General features: G+C 45.1%; 1 protein-coding gene across 2 annotated transcripts in view; it reads right to left on the bottom strand.

Moving 5' to 3' along the window:
* The window catches only part of POLR3E (RNA polymerase III subunit E), a 29,251-nt gene that overhangs the window by 1,750 nt on the left and 8,660 nt on the right, over positions 1-18,841 (bottom strand). For both annotated transcript variants that reach the window (XM_065031105.1, XM_065031106.1), the window contains 14 exons: positions 18,113-18,220; positions 17,578-17,627; positions 17,175-17,294; positions 16,521-16,606; positions 15,452-15,496; positions 15,273-15,364; positions 14,368-14,488; positions 12,705-12,786; positions 10,333-10,392; positions 9,187-9,344; positions 8,837-8,901; positions 6,797-7,290; positions 2,138-2,215; positions 1,128-1,253 (listed from right to left, as the gene is read on the bottom strand). In XM_065031105.1, coding sequence (XP_064887177.1) covers positions 1,128-1,253; positions 2,138-2,215; positions 6,797-7,290; positions 8,837-8,901; positions 9,187-9,344; positions 10,333-10,392; positions 12,705-12,786; positions 14,368-14,488; positions 15,273-15,364; positions 15,452-15,496; positions 16,521-16,606; positions 17,175-17,294; positions 17,578-17,627; positions 18,113-18,220 — 1,685 coding nt within the window. The remainder of the gene's footprint in view (positions 1-1,127; positions 1,254-2,137; positions 2,216-6,796; positions 7,291-8,836; positions 8,902-9,186; positions 9,345-10,332; positions 10,393-12,704; positions 12,787-14,367; positions 14,489-15,272; positions 15,365-15,451; positions 15,497-16,520; positions 16,607-17,174; positions 17,295-17,577; positions 17,628-18,112; positions 18,221-18,841) is intronic.

The raw sequence follows: 18,841 nt of genomic DNA, 5'->3' as shown, positions 1-18,841 counted from the left end.
TGAAGAAGCCTGACACAACATGAGGCTGGTCACACCATGACTTAGTGACGTACGTGAACTACCCAGTTTATTCGGGCAAGGTCTTTTTTTCTAGAAATAGGTTATCTGTAAAATAGCAACAGCATCATGAAAAACTAATGCCAGTAAATCGTCTGGATGTTCCAGGAGAGCTGATATTTGAGCTAATCCAGTCATTTAACAAACCCTCCAGCACATGCGAGCCATGTGAAATACTGTCTGGCAGGTAAAATGTCTGAGCTTATTTTACCGCTAAGACCACCAGGTTCTTTCAAGCACGACCAGTTTGCTTTTTATCACAGCAACAGATCTGTAATTTTTCAAATAAGCTATTATTCCCTTCTCAGATCCCAATGTAATAAACTACTTAAACACTTGTCTTACTCAAGTGGGTGACAGTGAGCAGAGGCCCAGCAACAACTATTAAAAGTATTACATTAGTTGGCAACTTTCTACTCAGCCATCCTCATGGCTTTTAAAGCCTGTTGATCATGGCCTGTGTGGTCTGTACCATAAACTTCTTTAGCAAGTAAATGGTGCACCTTCAAAGACAAAGATGAAAGGATTCAAATAAACTTTCACAAGGAAACGTGTTAATTACTACTTTGCCTGCTTGTTTTGGCTACGGTTTTGCTCCGTACACTGCTGCACGTCCTGCTACGCAATGAAATGCGTTTCCTCCTGAACATGTGGCACTTGTGCTCTTCAGCATTAACCAGCAGCAGTGAGCCCGCACGCTCAGCACGCTGTGCACAGCCCTCCCGCCTCCTTCGTGTCTAGCTCCACGTTATTTAAAAATAACTCTGAAGGGTTACTTCTACGATACTCTATTCTCTGCTGGTCCAAGATGACAAATAAAGATTTATTGCAATAATACAAAACAAACATGCATCAAAATTGCTACTCCTTGGAGAGAAAAAAGGTGGCATGAGACAAGTGTCTTTCTAAGAAAACAAGCTAAAAAACAAGCTCTGTCCGCATTCCAATAACAATTGTTCTACCATGCTTATCATTCATCAGTTCAAGGTAAAATACGATCCTTTGCTCAAATCAAGCATTAAAAATTCACGTATTCATTGGATCAAACCCACAACGGAACAGAAACTTACCTTTAACACTCTATCCACCTCCTGCTTGTTTAGATCTTCCCCACATTCTTGACTCAACTGATTCTGGATGACGTTCCTGCGCACTCGATAATTTTTCGAAAATATTTCAAGCAAAACTTGGCGATGCTTTAAAACAAAACGCATCGTAAGTACAAAAAGAGCAACAATTACTCCTGTCTTTCTATATATCAAAACTGCACGTGCCTTAGTCTGTACAAAACCTTCACAGAACTACACGAGAGGATTCTTGCCTCGTAATCCTGAAGCCGTCCCCTACAATCTGCTCTCCAGCAGCGCCCCAGCCCCTGCGGGACCTCTGCACCCCCCGGCCACACCTGCACCTGCACCTGTCTGACCTGCGGCACCTCCAGGGGCACAAGAACATGCTGAAGAAGGGGCTGCAACATATTCCTCTCTAATGCTTCCATAGGAGTTCATGTGGTTCGCTCCAGCCAGGAGGCTGGATACATTTTTCTCTAGAGCAATGCATGAGTCTTTCCTATAAAAATGTATTTAGATGATGGACACAGGAGTTACATTGTCCATTCTCATTTTGTTAGGCACCTTCCCTTTCGCTTCATTTACTGTGATAGCAATTAAAACTCGGGAGATGTTCACACATGCCGTCATCATTTTCCGTTCTAAGTATAAACAGATACATGAGGTAACAACATCATTTCACCTCTGGTGCATGTTGCATTATCATTAAAAGAAAAATGGACTGGATCCTGGAGTGAGGTCTGCGTTGGAGACCTCTTTCTCCTCACAGGTCCAAATATTCCAGTGAGCTAGTTCCTGACATGCATTACCAACACACTGTGTTGTCCTGACACAGGAATGACCACGCCGTGGGCTCAGAGCTCCCTCTCAGCTGGAAAAAGGTTGGTATTGAAAACCAGACACTTCAATGGGGAAAGAGGAAAACTGCCTGCTGTACCAGTTCCAGAAACACAAATCTAAACAATGCCAATAAACATATATTTAGGAATGTAACTTATTTTTATGTCTACCTGATCATAAGTGTCACCAGCTTCCCAAAGTGCATAGACCTTTAGTTCATCTGGTGAAGCAGCAGTCTGTGGAGGAAACTGAGAACAAGAGGCTGTTAAAAATAACCTTCTATTTAATGAGTTCTATGATACAGTATCCCTGGGCACCTATTACTGAATAAAAAATGTCACTGCCGTGTAATGAGAACTGCTGAAACAACATAAGCTGCTGTCCCACTCCCCACTCGAAGGGGTGACTGTGCTCAGGCACGGCCTGTCCTGCTGACACCTTCTCCCAGGCCCAATGGCTTCAACACACAGGATCCATATCAAACCCGTCCTGCTGGCTGATCCTGTGGCACAGACCCCAAATTAACTGGGGCTAACTATGGGTGCGTGCCTTGAAACACCTGGGTCACGGCTGACCGGTGCTTCTGGTGACAGGGGGGTCACCCACCCCTGCACCATGGGCCCCGTCTGGCGCACCAACAACCAGTTCAGAGCTTTAAAAGGAACTGCTGGGCATACTGGGACCCTATGAATTTAGCATGGGGACAGTTCCCTTGGACAGTGGACAACCACCACACATCAGAACAATCCCAGGGCTTGGACCTTTGCCAGTATTTCACGGCAAGATGTCCAGACTTATCCTGTCAGCAGCATCTGCTTCCACACCACCCAGAGCAGTATCCAGCTGGGAGCACCATGTGCATTGCAGGGTCTTTCTGGAGGTTTTTACATTTACTGTGGCAGGTTTTAGAGATTCAAACTCTATACTGTATTTATCTGCTTCACCAATCCCAAGTCCGCATTACTGACGAGCACCGTGCTTCTGCTGTGTTTGTCATCTCTGTTTTGGTGCAGACTACAGGACCCCAGAAGACTGAACACTGACAGACAATGAACAAGACACTTGCTCATTTCAGGCTCCAAAAATGAAGTGGTTTGGTTTGAATTTTTTCCCTCCATGTGCCAAGCTCAAAAAATACATTTGTTTTTTTTTTTTTTTGTGAGACAGAGGCCTCAAATCCCACCACACACAAAGGAACACAACTGTTTCCCTTCTATACCCCAAGCTCCTAAAAAAGTAAAGTACCATCCATTTGCCTTAACACTTCCTGTTGGAGCAGCGACTAATGAGTGATGCTGGAACGCGCCTTCACTCCTGACACGTTAGTGACAGACAATTTATTCCTCGCTAACCGCCCAGATGACCTAAATCAATCATCTATGAAAAGCTAACAAGCCAGCCCCGATTGTTCTGCCATCCCTCCATCCCGGCTGCTGGTACAACCCAAACCTTTCTTCCCAGCCTCCCTTACAACACACCAAAAGACTAGTGCACCGCAGAGTGAAAGATCAGCCTTGCCTTTCATGCTTTGCCTCTGATTTTATCACAAAGGGGAAGAGTTTTGTCCAGTGGGAGCTGCCTGGTGGGATCAGCAGCTTTGGCTCTCACGCTGGTCCAAAATGCCTGGACTAGAACAAGGTTTTCACACTTGGTTTAGAGCCAGGGTTCAGGTTTATTAGGCTTGCAACACCTGACATAGTTCTGTTCTCCTAAGGACACTTGCTTTTGAGGAATGCTATCTCTTGTATGCTTTCTGTACAGATAACATCAAATCTTTCAGCTTCCGTCCAAGCAAAAGCAGCCGCAGGAAAGGCGAATGCAGGGCACGGGAGTGCCCAGCCAGCAGCCACCTCGCTCAACACAGACCCAGAGCGCAAACTCCTCCTGCCTCCGCCACATGGCTGAAGTGCAGCTGTGCTCATCCAGCCACTCTGCGAGGAAACGGCTTCCAAACCAACATATTTGGGAAGAAAACCCCACCGAATCTCTTCCTCTTGTCCAGCCTTAGTTTGCAAACTGTCACAAACACGAGTGCCCACAGCACCCTGCTCGCCTGCTGTCACACAGCCCGGCCACAGGAGCGGGAAATGCCGTCAGCAGCTCTTCAGAGACACTGCTCTGTGCCAACAGCTTCGCTGTCCTGCCATCCGCTGTCCTTTTGCCACTTTATGTTTGTTACCTTGATCTCTCCAGCCTCACCTCGAAACAGCTCTCTACTGCCTTAAAATCCTGCTTTAAAATATTTCTCCTGTGCCTTGTCCTGCTCTAAGGCCTCAAAGCTAATGCAGGGCTTGCAGGAGACGAACTGCTGCCCCAGGTCCTCGGGGCTGCCACGTTAAACAGAAGCTGCTGGGGAGGAGCCCTTGGCTTTGGGCTGTGTCTCACTCAAGCACTGAGCACACCCTAAAAATAGCCCCTGCCAGGCAGCCTCGCATTATAGCTGAACCAGACTGAAAGAGGCTGAGTCTGCCAGAAAACAAAACCTTTTCAACTGGAATAGTCCTCCAGGTAAACTTGAGCGTACCCCCCCGGGAGCCTGGCAGCGGCACTGCCCCAAAAGGCTCACGGTAAGCACGGGGCTGCGTTCCTCTCCTGTCACCCTCGCCAGGCAGGACACCGGCAGCGGTTACATCATTTCCTGATGCCTCGAAAATATCCTCCAGATGTGGGCAGAACCTTGCTGCTCCGCAGCCCATGGGGAGGGACCTGGCAGGAGCCACCCCACGTACCCCACCAGTCCGTGGGGAATGGGTGCAGAGACTCAGAAACCAGATTCCCGCGCAAATGTTTCCTGTGGGTCTGGACACGGGCTCGGCCCGCGCGAGCTCCAGACACGCAGTGCCGGCGCTGGCCGAGGCGCCTCTGCTCGCCCAGGAGCAGCACAACGCGCTTGGATTCGCTGTTTCTTTACGTGTGCTCTTCCCTCCCACCCACGGACAAAACAAAGCGCTGCGAGCACAGCACCCTGCAGCCATCCCCACAGCCTCATCTGCAGATGGAGCAGCATCTCCTCTGGCTCTCCACAAACACGGGTTCTCATACGCTGGGTGCAGTCGGTCAGCTTTATCATAAATCCTACATTCTCCTGCTATGGTTTCAATTGCCATTTTCAGCAACATGTTTTCTATAATAGGGCAGCATGCAGGCCAAGAGTGTCTTCGCCCCCCACAGAACATCATTTTAATTACCTCAGATCATTGATTTTTATCACCAAAGCACTTTCAATTACAGAAAACTAATGAGCAACTATGAAATCCCACACTAAACAACCCTCCAGGCCTTCCCTGAGCTCTGGCACCCCGGCTGGGTTCTGACAAAATTGTCCGGGGGAACAATCAAGAAATACCAAAGTGTATGAGCCCATGCAAAGAGTAAAACCAGCCCTGGCACCTTTGCCATCTGCACAGAGCATTGGGGGGAGGCTTGGGGCTAGTGATTTACACAGCTGGTAACAGCACAGGCTTACACAGGCTCTTCTACAAGATCTCAGGTTGTGCAGCAAATTTTGGCTTAGCAGACCTCTAGCATAAACGTTCCAGTGACCACTTCTATACCTCTGCAGGTCTCCTGTGACAGGGTTTTCGAGACAGAAGGAAGCTCCCAACCACCTCTCTTCAGGAGGATTTAATTTTGGTGGGGATTTTTTTCAGAAAAAGAAACTATCCTACTTTCACTCCTCACAGCCTTCAATCAAAGAGTGGAAGTAATAATTTCGAAAATCCCAGAACTTCCAAAGCAAACAAGTCCCAGTCCCAAGTGACAGAGCAGCAATGACCTCAGCTATTTACCATCAACATGTCAAATGCACACGCTACACTGTGTAAAAAGGAGAGCCCAGTCAGCACTAAGAGGCAGTTCCAGGCAAACATTACCCCAGGACTTGGAAGCTGTCAAGAGAGAAAGCAGAAAGCACTGAAATTGGTGGTCTCCCTAGTGGCATTTCCAGTCTGTTACTCAGCTCCCAGGTGCCACAACATGTACTTTGCACACGACTGAACACGTTCTTTCTGCCCCCTCATACAACCCTTGTTCCCCAGCTGGGTTTCAGCTCCCATGCTGCAGGCTCTCTCTCTCGTCAGCCTGCCTGCCTCCTCTTCCGAGCAGTTTGCACATCTTTCTTCCTCTCTCCCCAAAGGCAGCTGACTCCCAAGCTTTGTCTGGTTGCGGACCAATCAGCACTGCCAGATGTCTTGTAAAATTAATTTCCTTTTAGGCTCTCTCCCATGATGCCAAATTCCTTTTCCTTTCCCGAGCAATCTACTGTCACACAAACCTGGTTGTGTCTCACGCAATCACACCTTTCATTTCCGAAACAAAGACACCCCTGCACAGTCTAGGAGGAACAGGACTGACCCAAGAAAGCTGCCACAGATATGGTTTGTTGCTTCCCAGAGGGTTCTGCTGGGTGTGCCTTGTGGCTCCCAGGCAGGCAATGCCACCCTTCCTCCCCGCACTGCGTCCCTGTCCCTGAAACAAGGCGCTTGTGCAACCAGGAGAGCTGGTGGGAAGCTGGGACTGCCTTAGATCACGTTAACAGGAGCAAGTTGGAACAGTGAGTCACTGCAGCCCAACAGCCTGGACGTGCAAACAGAGCCCCAAACGCAAGGGAGCTACACAGCGCACCGCAGAGCACAGAGCTGAGCACAGGGCCTGCCAGAAACAGGGGGCCAGACAAACCCCCAGCAGCTTCAACGTGTCCCATACTGGAGAGTCACCCAGAGCACATCTGTTCTTCCAGTCCAGCAGCACAGGACACAAACGTCTTACCGCTCAGATGTTTAAACACCTCTCTCCTCCCCAAAGTACACCAAGAAAAAAAACATACTTACAGGCACCAAAATCTGTTTGCAGCCAGTGTCCAGCACCATGTCCTGTAACATTTTGTCCGAAATGCCACTGAACAACGTATGTCCCGGAGGAAGACTGGCCAAGTGAAGATTAAATAACCGTTTAAGCTCACTCAGGGTGAGTACAAACTGTTTCCTAAACGTTGACGACACAAATGCCTTCAGTTCTTGTGCTACCCGGTCAATGCAGCCTCCAGGCAAGTGGCCGTTTAAAGAGTCCATGGAGTCCTCTGCGTGGAGGCCGTTGACAATGCCGTTGTTCATACCCTCGTAAGCCGAGGTATCCATTGGCTCCTCATCACTCACAGGCTCCTCTTTAATGTGGATATTGGAAACATCTATCTTGGCTGAGGTGTCATTTGATTTCATCTCTGCCTTTTGCTTCTGGAACTCCTTCTCCAGCTGCCCATAGTTCTGCTTTACTTTTGCTTTAGCCATGTTGACCCTTTGCTCCCCAGAAACCACCAACGCATGAGCTAGTATGAAAAAAAAATACCATAAATCTCAACACAAGCAGAGCTCCAGTCTTGCAGAATGCTTCTTTATGAGCTCATAGTGAAATTAAACCAGCAAACATAATCTGCTTGTGAAATCCGAGGCATAAACCCAGTCTGTTGATTAGATTTTACTTTTGTTTTTTTACTGACTTTTTCAGTGTGTGTCTTTTTTTTAACATGCTGACTGTTGTAAGCCAGATGCTTGGGGAAGGGTGTTCCAGTCAAGGAACCTGAAGCAAAGACAAAGTGCATCCGTTCAATCACTAGGGCCTTTTCTGCAAATCAGGAAACCAGAATACAGACTGCTTATACCTCTCTACTTGTGATCCAAATGCTTCTTTACCCAACAACCTTATATTTTAAGAGTACCTAGTGGCTGGTGGGGACTGCTGCAGCAACTGCCAGAGCCATCACAAGGACGTCCTATAGGCAGAGCGAGGACAGTGAAGGTGTTAACAGTGAACGTGAACACCATTTTAGCATGATGTGCACAGCATGAAAGTCTGAGACCCTCTCCTTACTATTACTATCCAGTCATGAGGAGCAAGGGACAGGAGGGAGTCTTTTCCCAGGGAAACCTGCACCTCTTCCCCTGTGTCCGTTCCACACCAGCTACCCAAAGGTGAAACAAAAAGGCATGTTGGCAGCAGACAAACCCAGTCGCAATGCCAAAGGACAGAGCGCTGTGTTTAAGGCAAAAGCACGCACAGCACACACACTGTTATCTTCTCTGCTGTCGGGTTTGCTAATCCTCTCCAAATAACTCAACACCTAATCCTTCCAAGCAAGGTATTGAAATGGACACAGGGTATTGAAATGGATTCACGTCCTTGTTTGTCAGTTCTGCTTGTATTCTTCATTGGCTCTCCTGCCTGGCAATGAGCCACATGCCTAGTTAAAAATCTCTGGAATCTCAAGTTTTCACGATTGTCTAGGATTATAGAGCAGCTACTTTAATATTCTCATTAGCATCCATGGTGGAGAAGGATGTCAAAAAGAGACAGCTTCACGCCTCCTTACAGCCCCCAGCCAAACACATTCTTCATTAATTGCTCAGCCCTCAGCCACAGCGCAGAGAGCACAGTGCAAATGAGGGGAAACGAAAAAAATAGTCACCTCATCCAGGTTAGCTTGCAAACGGAGAGGTCAGAATTACCTGTGCACTGGTCCTGTCCTCTCTTCAGGAGCTGCCTACACCGTTACACCACACAAGACGGCTTAAATGAAGTAGTGGATTAACAGAACCATCTGATTTTACACTGTCAAATAGCAAGTCCCCAGTGCCAAGGAATCCTCTCTGCTCTGCTACAAGGGTGCTACAATAAGCTTGTGTCACCCCAACATCACTGATGTTAGTACAGACCAAAATCTGGCTCAAACAATCCAGGGGAAATCACAAGAAAGGAAAAATATTAAACAAGATCAGTCCCCAACACATTCAAAACACCAGAGAGGAACTTCAAATCGCCCAGGAATACAGAAGGATGCATGTGCTTCAAGATGATCCAAGCACAATTCCATTTACCTGATTGTGCCTCTTGTTTCTTTGGTGTCAAATGTTCCTTTACGAAATTATAGACCTTTTCTAATCTGAAAGACAAAGATAAGATATACCAGGACAGTTTCAGTTGCTATGCCTGCATGCAGCCACGCCAGCTTTAGCCACTAGCTAGAAAACTCAGTTTCTCCAGGGAGGCAAGAACAGGAATGGCCTGAATGATGCAGTGACACCCCCACCACACCACTGCCCAGTGACCGTGAGGGGGAAACCTCTGAGGCAATACACATCAAATTATCTATCAATGTCTACGGAAATTTTGTATTAGATAGTTCTCTGGTTTTAGCTTATTCCCCCAAATAAAATAAGTCATTTACTTGGCCTGAATGCCCATCCACAGCATATGTTGCCTCTGAACTATATCTGGATGCTTCTTCACAAAGTCTTCATCGTAAGGGAGCATGAACTCCCAACCTTTGTTTATTCTTGCCACAGACATGTGCTCTAGGAAGTCTTTCACATCTTCTGGGCAAAGCTAAAAGAAAAAGCACAAAAAATATGGAAGTCAATTTACATAGGACATACGCAGGCACGAGCAATGGGCATCGTTCCATGAGACAGGACGAGCTGGACCGATTTGGTGTATACGGGCCACGTCCATGAAGGCACACCCAGCTAACTCAGAGACACTCACCCTTCTCTGCAGCACCAACACTTTCACACAATGTTAAAAACACAGGACTTCAGAGAGCAGTGGTGATTAATCACCTCAAAGTCAAATAGCTTACAGCATGTTTTGTGAAGAAAAGGGAGTTTCCAAACGGAGATGAAAAGACTGTTGTGAAGAGAAGCATATTCTACAATGTTAGTCTTATTTTAGAGCTGCAGGTCAGACATGCTGCACCTACACACGCACAGCTTTTAAGTAGTAGTGGATCTTACATTCAAAAATACACAGTCTGTGCATAAATTGACTCGTGTTTCATCATTTTACTGCATTTTAAAGAAGGATTGTCCTCTTTACTTAATGTTTTTCATTCATTTGCCAGTTTTAGCAGAATACTCAGGTGCCTGACTTGCTTTAAAGCTTTTATTCTATATCAATAACTGGCAAATACCAACAGAAGAGTTGCTCTTTTATAACACACCCAAAGCATAGTAGCTAGCGTGGACTGCACAAGCACTCAGTTGGTCAGCTTAATTCAAATTGTGTCTGGCTTTCCACTGAACGAGATGAGAGGCCGAGATGCATTCTGGTGGCTCACCTACAAGGACAGTCACACCCTGTGCAGTTGTGTAACTGTGGGAGATGCTTGAAATGTTTCTAAAAAGGGTACGTATCTACAGCTGCTCCACAGGGAAGGCAAGCCTGGTGAGCAACACTGCAAATCAGCAGTAATGCAGATGCTGTGACCCTGAGAAAAGGCTTGAAGCAGCATCCACTACTGACCTGCAGACAATGTCCAACACTTCCCACCAGCTGCTGATTTAGGGAGGGGGAAAAGAAAAAATATATCACTCACTTTTGTAACTGCTGCCACTTCCCTTCTCACAACCCAGCGGTCCTGTGTGAACTTCCACATCTAGGAATGGAACAAAGGAAAAAACCTAATATAACTGTATTAGGCAGTTGCTTTACTGAAGTTGTACTGACCCTGTTCAATGATGTTACCAGAAAAATGGAAACCCCATTCCTTTCAAGTAGGTGACTCTCAGCCAGGTAGCAAGAAAACACTTTCTGGCCTCAAACAGCCATGACCACAGTATCAAAAGCTTTGAGAGTGCGCGGTTTGCCTTCATGAAACCTGTGACTACAAAAGCTATGAAGACTCTCTTAACTCAAACTCCACTTAGCTTCCAAAAAAGAGAGACTCATCATCTTAAAGAAACTCCTCATCCACTTCTGCTAATGCAGAGGCCTGTAAAGGCTGCTGACTGTTGCTTTTCTGCAGGACACAGACCCCAGGAAGCGCCTGTCCCCTTCTTCAATGCACATCGTGGCCACCGACACTTACGCTGGGATGGCTGCTCACCCACACACTTGTCCCCAGGTAAAGCAAAAGCTGGGGGCTCTGCAGAGCAGCTCCGCAGGTCTGACACCCTGAGAGGCCGAGGACGGCTGACAGGGACACACGAGGACTTGGGCAGAACGCTGAACATGACCACTGATTTCTTCCTAAATAGACTACAACCTCTTCTAGTATTTGTGTGGATAATGTTGTGAAGAATACAAAATCTCATTACTGCCAATTTCTTCCTGCCCCACGACATCGTCTATGCATCCCTCTCTCTGCCCACAAACACACATAACCACCACGCTTGCTTTAGGGCACAGGGCTTTTCTGTTTGAAAGCACACGAAGCTGCTGGCCAGAGGAGGCAGATCTGCCAGCTCGCCCTGCACACCGTTCTGAGGCAGCTGTTTCTCATTAGGCCCCTTGCCCTCCATTAGAGCCCCTGGTACTCAGGTCCTCTGAGTTCATTTTGTGAGGAAAAAAAAGCAGCTTTCCGAAAAGACACAAAGTACGTTTCCTCCTCCCCAAAGTACAGTACGGAACAGGTGGACACTAAAAGTCACTACTGGCCATAAATATTTTTTTAACCTTATTAATTACCTTACACAAATATATACAGGGAAATAAAGTTCACTTTTTAAGCTAGAACACATTTTCTCCACAGATGCAATACAGCATTACATACTATTTCTGAGCCTTATAACCAGACATTTCACTTTGTCTAAAAGCCAGAAATACTGATGCTTTCTATTCTCTAAAATTTTAACTTTTTCCCTGTTGTAGAGCTCATCAGCAAATTACTTGCCTTTGGGATGAACACAGATCCATTTCTCACACAAGGTATATCTGACAGAGTTCAAATGAAAATAATTTCTCTTTACATCTTAATCGCTAAAACACTACCGCTTACTTCACTGAGCGTAACTTCTGGTCCCTAGGACTTTATACATGACCTGTCACCTAATCTGCTGTGTCCTGAAGACTTATGTCACTGGGTCACACCTGAATCCAAGTCTCCATATGGCAGATGTCTTGGGCAGACATCAAGACACCATAAAAAGTCAGTTCCAATCACCATCACTTTTATCTTACACTGGTACTGTAATATCCTTAAAGTCTCTGGCACACCATGCTCCCATTAAGACCTAAATACCACAAACAAACTTTGCAAACAAGGGGAACAGTCAAGTCTGACTGGAAAAAGAGAAAGCAATGCACTCATCAGCTTCTCTTTGATGAGGTAGAAGCCATAAACTGAATATGAACTTAGGAACCACTTAGGAACTAAATTCCTTCCATGGTTAGTGAAAATAAACACAATGCAGAGGTTGTTCCTTTTTTGCTGTGGCCACGTCTGTGTTTACAAGACCAGTATTCATTTTGACTTCCATGTGCAGCTACTGCTCACAAAAGGTGCCTGGGAACAAAGTCCTTTCACTGATTAGCAGCTCTGGGGAATAAAGTCCTTTTCAAACATCAACAGTGCGTGCTCAGGAAGCACAAGGCTTACCCAACCTGCCCTCACGGTCCCGAGCCCACAGAAATATATCTGGAAAAACAAGCACTTTGTTATCCAGTCCTGGGTTTTCTGTAAGCCCCACAATGTGGCGGCAACACGATAGTGGCTCTACGGCATGTGTTAGAAAGGGATGAATACTGTTAATGACAGATGATCTGAACCTGCCAGCCAGCCACAATGTCAGTCGACACCAACCCTCCCATGACACACTTGAAACACCACCTTCAGGATTAAAGGACAAATAACTTCTTCGGGGGAAACACCTTATTGCAGGAGAGCAGCAGGGTTTTGCAATGCCATGGCCTCTCAGGCAAACTTCACCTGCGTTTTCCTTTAAAAACAACACGTACTTTCATACTTACAACAAAGTCTCTCCCTCTACAGAGCACTTCTGCAGGGACTCCACTATGTGGACTAGAAGTATCTTTTGGGTAGAGGACATCACTGTTAATTAAAAAGGAAAACGGATTAGTTACTAGGTACTCCAGAAAAACTGCATTGGTAACGATTAACATAACAAACATGTCCTCCCTGTTCTGCAGTTAAATTACACCTTTATCCAAAGCATGGTTTTCATTAAAGGAATTAATATCAGTGTAATTACACCACTGCAATTACACTAGTGCAAAAAGGCTTATACCTGCAAAGCACAGCCTTGTGGCCAGCAGATGCATGCAACACAGGTACAAGCTTTGCTAACAAAGCAAGAACAGCTTGCAAAGCCTATTCTCCCTTGGACTGGTGTAAACAAGACCAGAGTGATCCTAAGAAATGCTTAGGCCAACCTGGTACACAGCCTTGAAGGCGGCATTTAGCCAAAATGCTGATGTATGGGCATAAGGGTCATTTCCTTCCCAGGAATCAAAGGCTTAAGAGAACAATAGTACAGAATGTCAAGCTCAAACCAAACAGCCCTGAGACCAGCTCTACCCTGTGTCCTTGTCTGCTTGCAAGACCAACTGGCTGACATTTGCCAGCATGCCCTCCAAAGCCTCAGGGCAACCCAGGTTCAAGATCTTGATTCTACCCAGGCCAAATAAATAGGTCCCCCCTCCATTTAAAGCTCTGATGTGTGCACATGCTGCACTGTTCCCAACCTTCCCAAACACACCACACCCACCAGAGATACACACAGCTACAACATAAACCCAATCTGAATGCTAATACACTGTCTTTCAACTTGCCTCCAGCTTCTTTCTGGAATGGCTGGAGGGACAGCATAAAACTGCTGTAAAAACTGTTCACGCTATTAATCCAGGCCTGTATCACAACAGCTGAAATATATCCTGGTAACAGAGCTGCACTGGTAGCTGGTGCCACTCAGCTTGACACAGAGAGATACCCCAGAGACCATAACTCTCCACATGCAGTGCTTCACCCAGGAAAAAACAAACAAACAAACAAACCCAAAACATACTGCACGTTAAGACTGCAATTCCCAGTGGTACCCTTCATCCTAATAAACAGGAGGATGATACAGAATCCATCTCATGGGGTACACTCAGTACCCCACACTTGATCTACCAAGTGGGCAATGCCTTCTAGAGGGTAGCTTGCAGCTGGCAAGAGCAGCATCCACTGATGAAGAGCAAGGTGACTGCACAAAGATCTTTCTTTGACTGAATTCAGCTAAGAAATAATATAGCTGACAATGGTTTCATTTTCTGTGTTTATATCTGACAGTGATCTCTGGAAGAATTTGGGAGTCCTCTTACAAAAGAACCTGAGTGAAGACAACATCAAAAATCTGACATAACTCAAATGCAAACAACAGATTACATCACTGCTTAGCCGTAAGTCTAGCTGGGGTAGGTATTAAGGTATTATCCCTTAACATCAGCCCTTTGAATTTTGAATATCCGACTGCATTAAAAAGCACCAAACATTAAATCAAGGTTTTACAGTGCTGTGAGCTAAGAACATAGCCACTTTGGGACACAAGGAAGATTAGTATATAAAAATCCATTGTTCTGATCCTCTCCTTAAAGCAGAAAATCATATTCCAGTAACAAAGAGGAGCCGTACCTCTTCACCACCCAGTTTCCCTGGACCAGCATTGCCACCTGCTGTATACAGCGCAGAACTGCCGTAGAGTCAGTCCCAGAGCCCAGCAAACTCATCAGATTTGCAAACGGCATGACCTTCACTGAAAGGCAAAATACACACCAAACTGAGGGTTTCTTCAGAGCACATGATAGAGAGATAGATTTATAAATCTAGAATAATATGATTTATAAGGAAGTTCATGGTCAAAGACATATCTTGGAAAAAAATCCAAAACCTAAGTTCAAAGTCTCCCCCTTGCACTACAGTCCAGCATCTGTTCTAAAAATATCTGCTAGTGCTGCATCAAAGTTGATTATCTTAACTGGTCCCAAGTTAACACATTAAAAAAAATTAAAAACAAATCTATGCCTTTGGCAATACTTGGAAACAGAGACACCTGACAAGACAGGAAGCTCCTGAGGCAAAGTCCTCAGGATCTTGCTCGTATCAGATAGTAACTCTGAATCTACAAAATAAAAACCCCAGATGACACTCATCAAGTGGGTATTACTGAAAACTTCCCAGAAAATGCTGAAGTGCAGCTTGCTGCATTAACCTTCAACTTGTAATTCACACTCAGCCCCCACATTCTAGGAGATACCTGCTGCAATACATGTATCCAGAAAGTTACCATCAGATTAGGAATTATTTTAAGAGTAAATTGACTGTGAACATTCAGAGCAGCAGTCACGTCTGCTGTTACTGCTCTTGCCTGCACGGCAGGTCTTCTTAAGGAAAGGCTCAAGATTTGGATTCTTCACAGAATCAGAGAGCCAGACTCCACCTGGTGCGGTGACAGGACTGCTACTCCTAGGAAAGGTCCCTTATCTGAAGCAATTAGAAGTCACAGAGTGAAGTGCAAGTGTATTACAAAAACTACAAACCGTTCTTCATCAGGATCTTAATCTGATCAGCGAGGGGTAAAGTTCTCAGCTGGGCCATGGAAAGCACGTTGCTTGGAGCCATCGGTTTGTCACTGCAGATAAACAAGCAGAGTTGCAGCCCATGAAAAAGGGGCTATCTATGCCTATGTGGACTTCAAACATTCTGTACAAACACTTACTTCTCTTCCTCTACGCTTGGAGGCATCAGCATCATTAAATATTCACTATAAGAAAAGAAAACACGTCCTTAATGTTTGTCTTGGGACTTCCCAGACTTAAGTACAGTTATTTCTTGCTTAGAGCAACCTACTTGCGTGAGTCGACAAAACAAACATTAGCCTGAAAAGAAGTGTCTCCCCTTTCCTCTCTCACTTTCCTCTGTGAACTCAGCACTAGAAAATGCTACTGACACTCATGTGCCTGAAGAGAAGGCATGAAATAAATGTGAGCCAGAATCCCAGCTCTTCTGTACATTAGAAGTGGCCAGCGGAATTGCAAGAGTAAATACATTAAACACGGGTGCTCTGCCACAGCAGTAAGAGGAGCCACGTGAAGTCCTGTAGACACAGAATCAGGCCAGCAACAAGCAAAAAGTCTTTTCCACCCATGTAATTACTAGTGTCTGTGAGGAAAGAATCCAAAAGACTTCTCAGAACACCTAGCACTCTTCCACTGAGATGTTAAATGTTCAGAAAAATCACACCACACCATTAAACAGAGAGAAGAGTTGCTATTTTCCTATTACTTGGGCCACGGTTCTATCAGATTACGGCAAAGCGCTAGTACTGACTAGATCATGGGAAGATTCCTGTACAGCTGCAGTCAGCAAGAAACAAAGCCAAACAAGTTTCAAGTGGTTTCAGGTGTCTCTCAGAAATCACAAAGTTTTCTAAGATTTGCTAACCACAGAAGCTACTGGCTTCAGAGACTGAATTTATTTTAACCACAAGGAGCTTTTATTTTAGTTTTCCTTTACAGTATTCACAGCCCAAATAATGCAGGGTTGTGATAACATACAAGAGGCTACAAACCCAAGTGAGAACAACTAATTTTAACGTCACAGTACAGGGAAACAAAGAAAGAAATCTGAATAAGTTGAAGGCCAGCTTGTTTCTGTATTTTTTTAAACAATTCCACTTTTACCATGTATAGAACTATCAAAGATCGGGCTTTTAAACAATACATTTACTTATTACTCAGAATCCCAACAAATGACTACAATTTCTGTAGGAAACCACCAACCATTACCTGGGAGATTTAATTAATTCCGTGTTTTCAGCAAGGCCGTGACCTTGACTAAATAAATACTGGCGCTCATGTTCAGAACGGCTATCCTGGAGATACAGAGAAAACCAAGAGTCACCACCACATACTGAAAACATACAAAATGCCAGAGATCTGGATTCTTCATTCCAGACTGTGACCACCCTGTCATTACTGCACCATTCAAGCATTCCACATCACTAACTGATGTTCTATTTTCACTTTCTTGAATGATGCTCACGGGATGTCATAGCGATTTCTGTCGCTACGACTTAAAAAATCTCCTGACATGCATGCATGTGGGTCAGACAAACAGGATTTCTGACACCAAACAGACTGAGTTCACCAAGTCTTTCACAAAGTCCAGTTCATATTCCAAGACCCGAGTGATTCCTGTACTCAGACCTCCCTTCTTGTTTGTCCAGCTCTCAGTTTTAAATCTTTTCCAGTGTGGAGATCCCACAGCATTACCCAGTAGAGGAGCTACAGAGCACTGCAGGCTCTGTTCAAGCCTGCAGACCTACTTTAGTTCATTAGCTTTTGATGATTCCCTGACTCTCACGGGCTCAGATTTAAAAACAGTTCTAGACTTGGTTGAACCTTCAGGCCCAGGCAGCCTCCTCAGCAGCCTGCACACACCTTTAAGCCATAATAATGTAGATGAACCCAGTGCTCTTCTGCTTGTCTCTTCTGCAGGAACTCATAGGACTGAACGCGTCTTTGACGAGCTTGTTCGGTCTCAGGGCGGGAGAATCTTACCTAGAAGATTTGGGCATCATTAAATACAGCCCCCAAACCCCCAAAACATCTGCATGATTTGTTTGGTACATAAGCTAGGGGCCCCAGCTCAAACGAATCATTCCTTGCTGTGAGTGCCATTTTTATGCTTGTACAACAAGTGCAAGTCCATCCTGCTTCCCCCTGCCAAGCACAGGGTCAGCAGAACTAGCTGAGGTTTCCTGTCCTTTTATTTGGGTGTGAACTGTTATGCTTTCTTGTGAACTGTTGCCTGAACTATTATAAAAACGAAATTTGGACATACAGTAATTTGCTTAACATCATCTTCAGCTTCATCCTGGGATGAATCACCACCTGCCAAAAAAATACAACAGAATAAACACAGTAGTGCGGTAAAAGAGCCAAAGCCTAAACTTTAACTGTCTGGGTGTCCATGCAGGAAGAAAATGGTACCAAGAACTAAAAAAGTGAGTTCAGTCCCAGCTTGCCAAACTATGCAATGTATGACAGCACCACACTGCTGCTGTGACAGGAGATACTGCACCCCCAACCTCTGCAGTGCAACTTCGCAGTGGCAGGGGGGTCACGCTCCTTTACTGCTGCCCTTCGGCACCACCCACCACCTCCCACCCCACTCCCAATCCCTCACACTATTCCCACAAAAGCATTTATGCAGCAACATTGAAAATAAGGTCAGCAAAACAATCTGAGAAATAGCCTTATAATCAATATGTTGTCATAATAAAAAACTTCAGAATAGAATGACTCTTATCAGTAGAATTATAGAGAGAACTTGTATCTCAGCTCCTAAAAGAAAACACAACTCATGGAGCATTTACCTTCATTAGCAGCTTCTCTTTCTCTGTGTTTTGCATCAGCCTTGTCCAAGTAGGTGAAGCTTGGCCTCAGCTGAAGAATTCCATGTAGTGGAGTCAGGTGAAGTTCACCTGAAAAAGAGAATTAACGTTGGTTAAAATCATTTCTTCCACTGCGCTAGGACAGCACTTTTCATTACATCTCTAGCTCTGTAAAGGCACAGCTTCAATTGGACATAAATATTTAATACAGTAAAACGGGATTGAAATGAAAAATTCATCCAGTGCGCAGGATTTCACAGGAGTATGAAAGACCAAGACCTATTTTTGTTACTGTCCTTTTTGTGTTGAAAGCAGATCTTGTAGAGAGCCACATTCTGACTCAGACCTGACCTAGAGTTCAGGAGACTCAGAAAAATAGTTATTCCTGAAAACAACCTACATATTTTCATCTCAAATGATCCTCAGATAAAAACTCTGATGGCATTAGAAGGCAAGAGAGGGGCAAAAGCTTTGAACATGAAAATGAGACAGACGCAATTAGCTGGAGATAGTAATATAAATAACAATGATAAATTTATGCTACAAATGTGTATTATTTCAGGCCATCATGCACTGTTAAGATCCTGGAGGCATTTACAAACCCACAGTGTTCAGATATAATATTTACAATTTTGCTAGACCTTGTCAAGCACTCTGAGGGCATTGATAAGGAAAAATCTTCCTTTCTCTAAAGATGCATCAGTCAATTAA

The sequence above is a fragment of the Columba livia genome, chromosome 15 (genome assembly GCF_036013475.1).
Source record: "Columba livia isolate bColLiv1 breed racing homer chromosome 15, bColLiv1.pat.W.v2, whole genome shotgun sequence".
Lineage (NCBI taxonomy): Eukaryota > Metazoa > Chordata > Aves > Columbiformes > Columbidae > Columba > Columba livia.
This window is presented reverse-complemented; position numbering and strand designations above follow the sequence as displayed.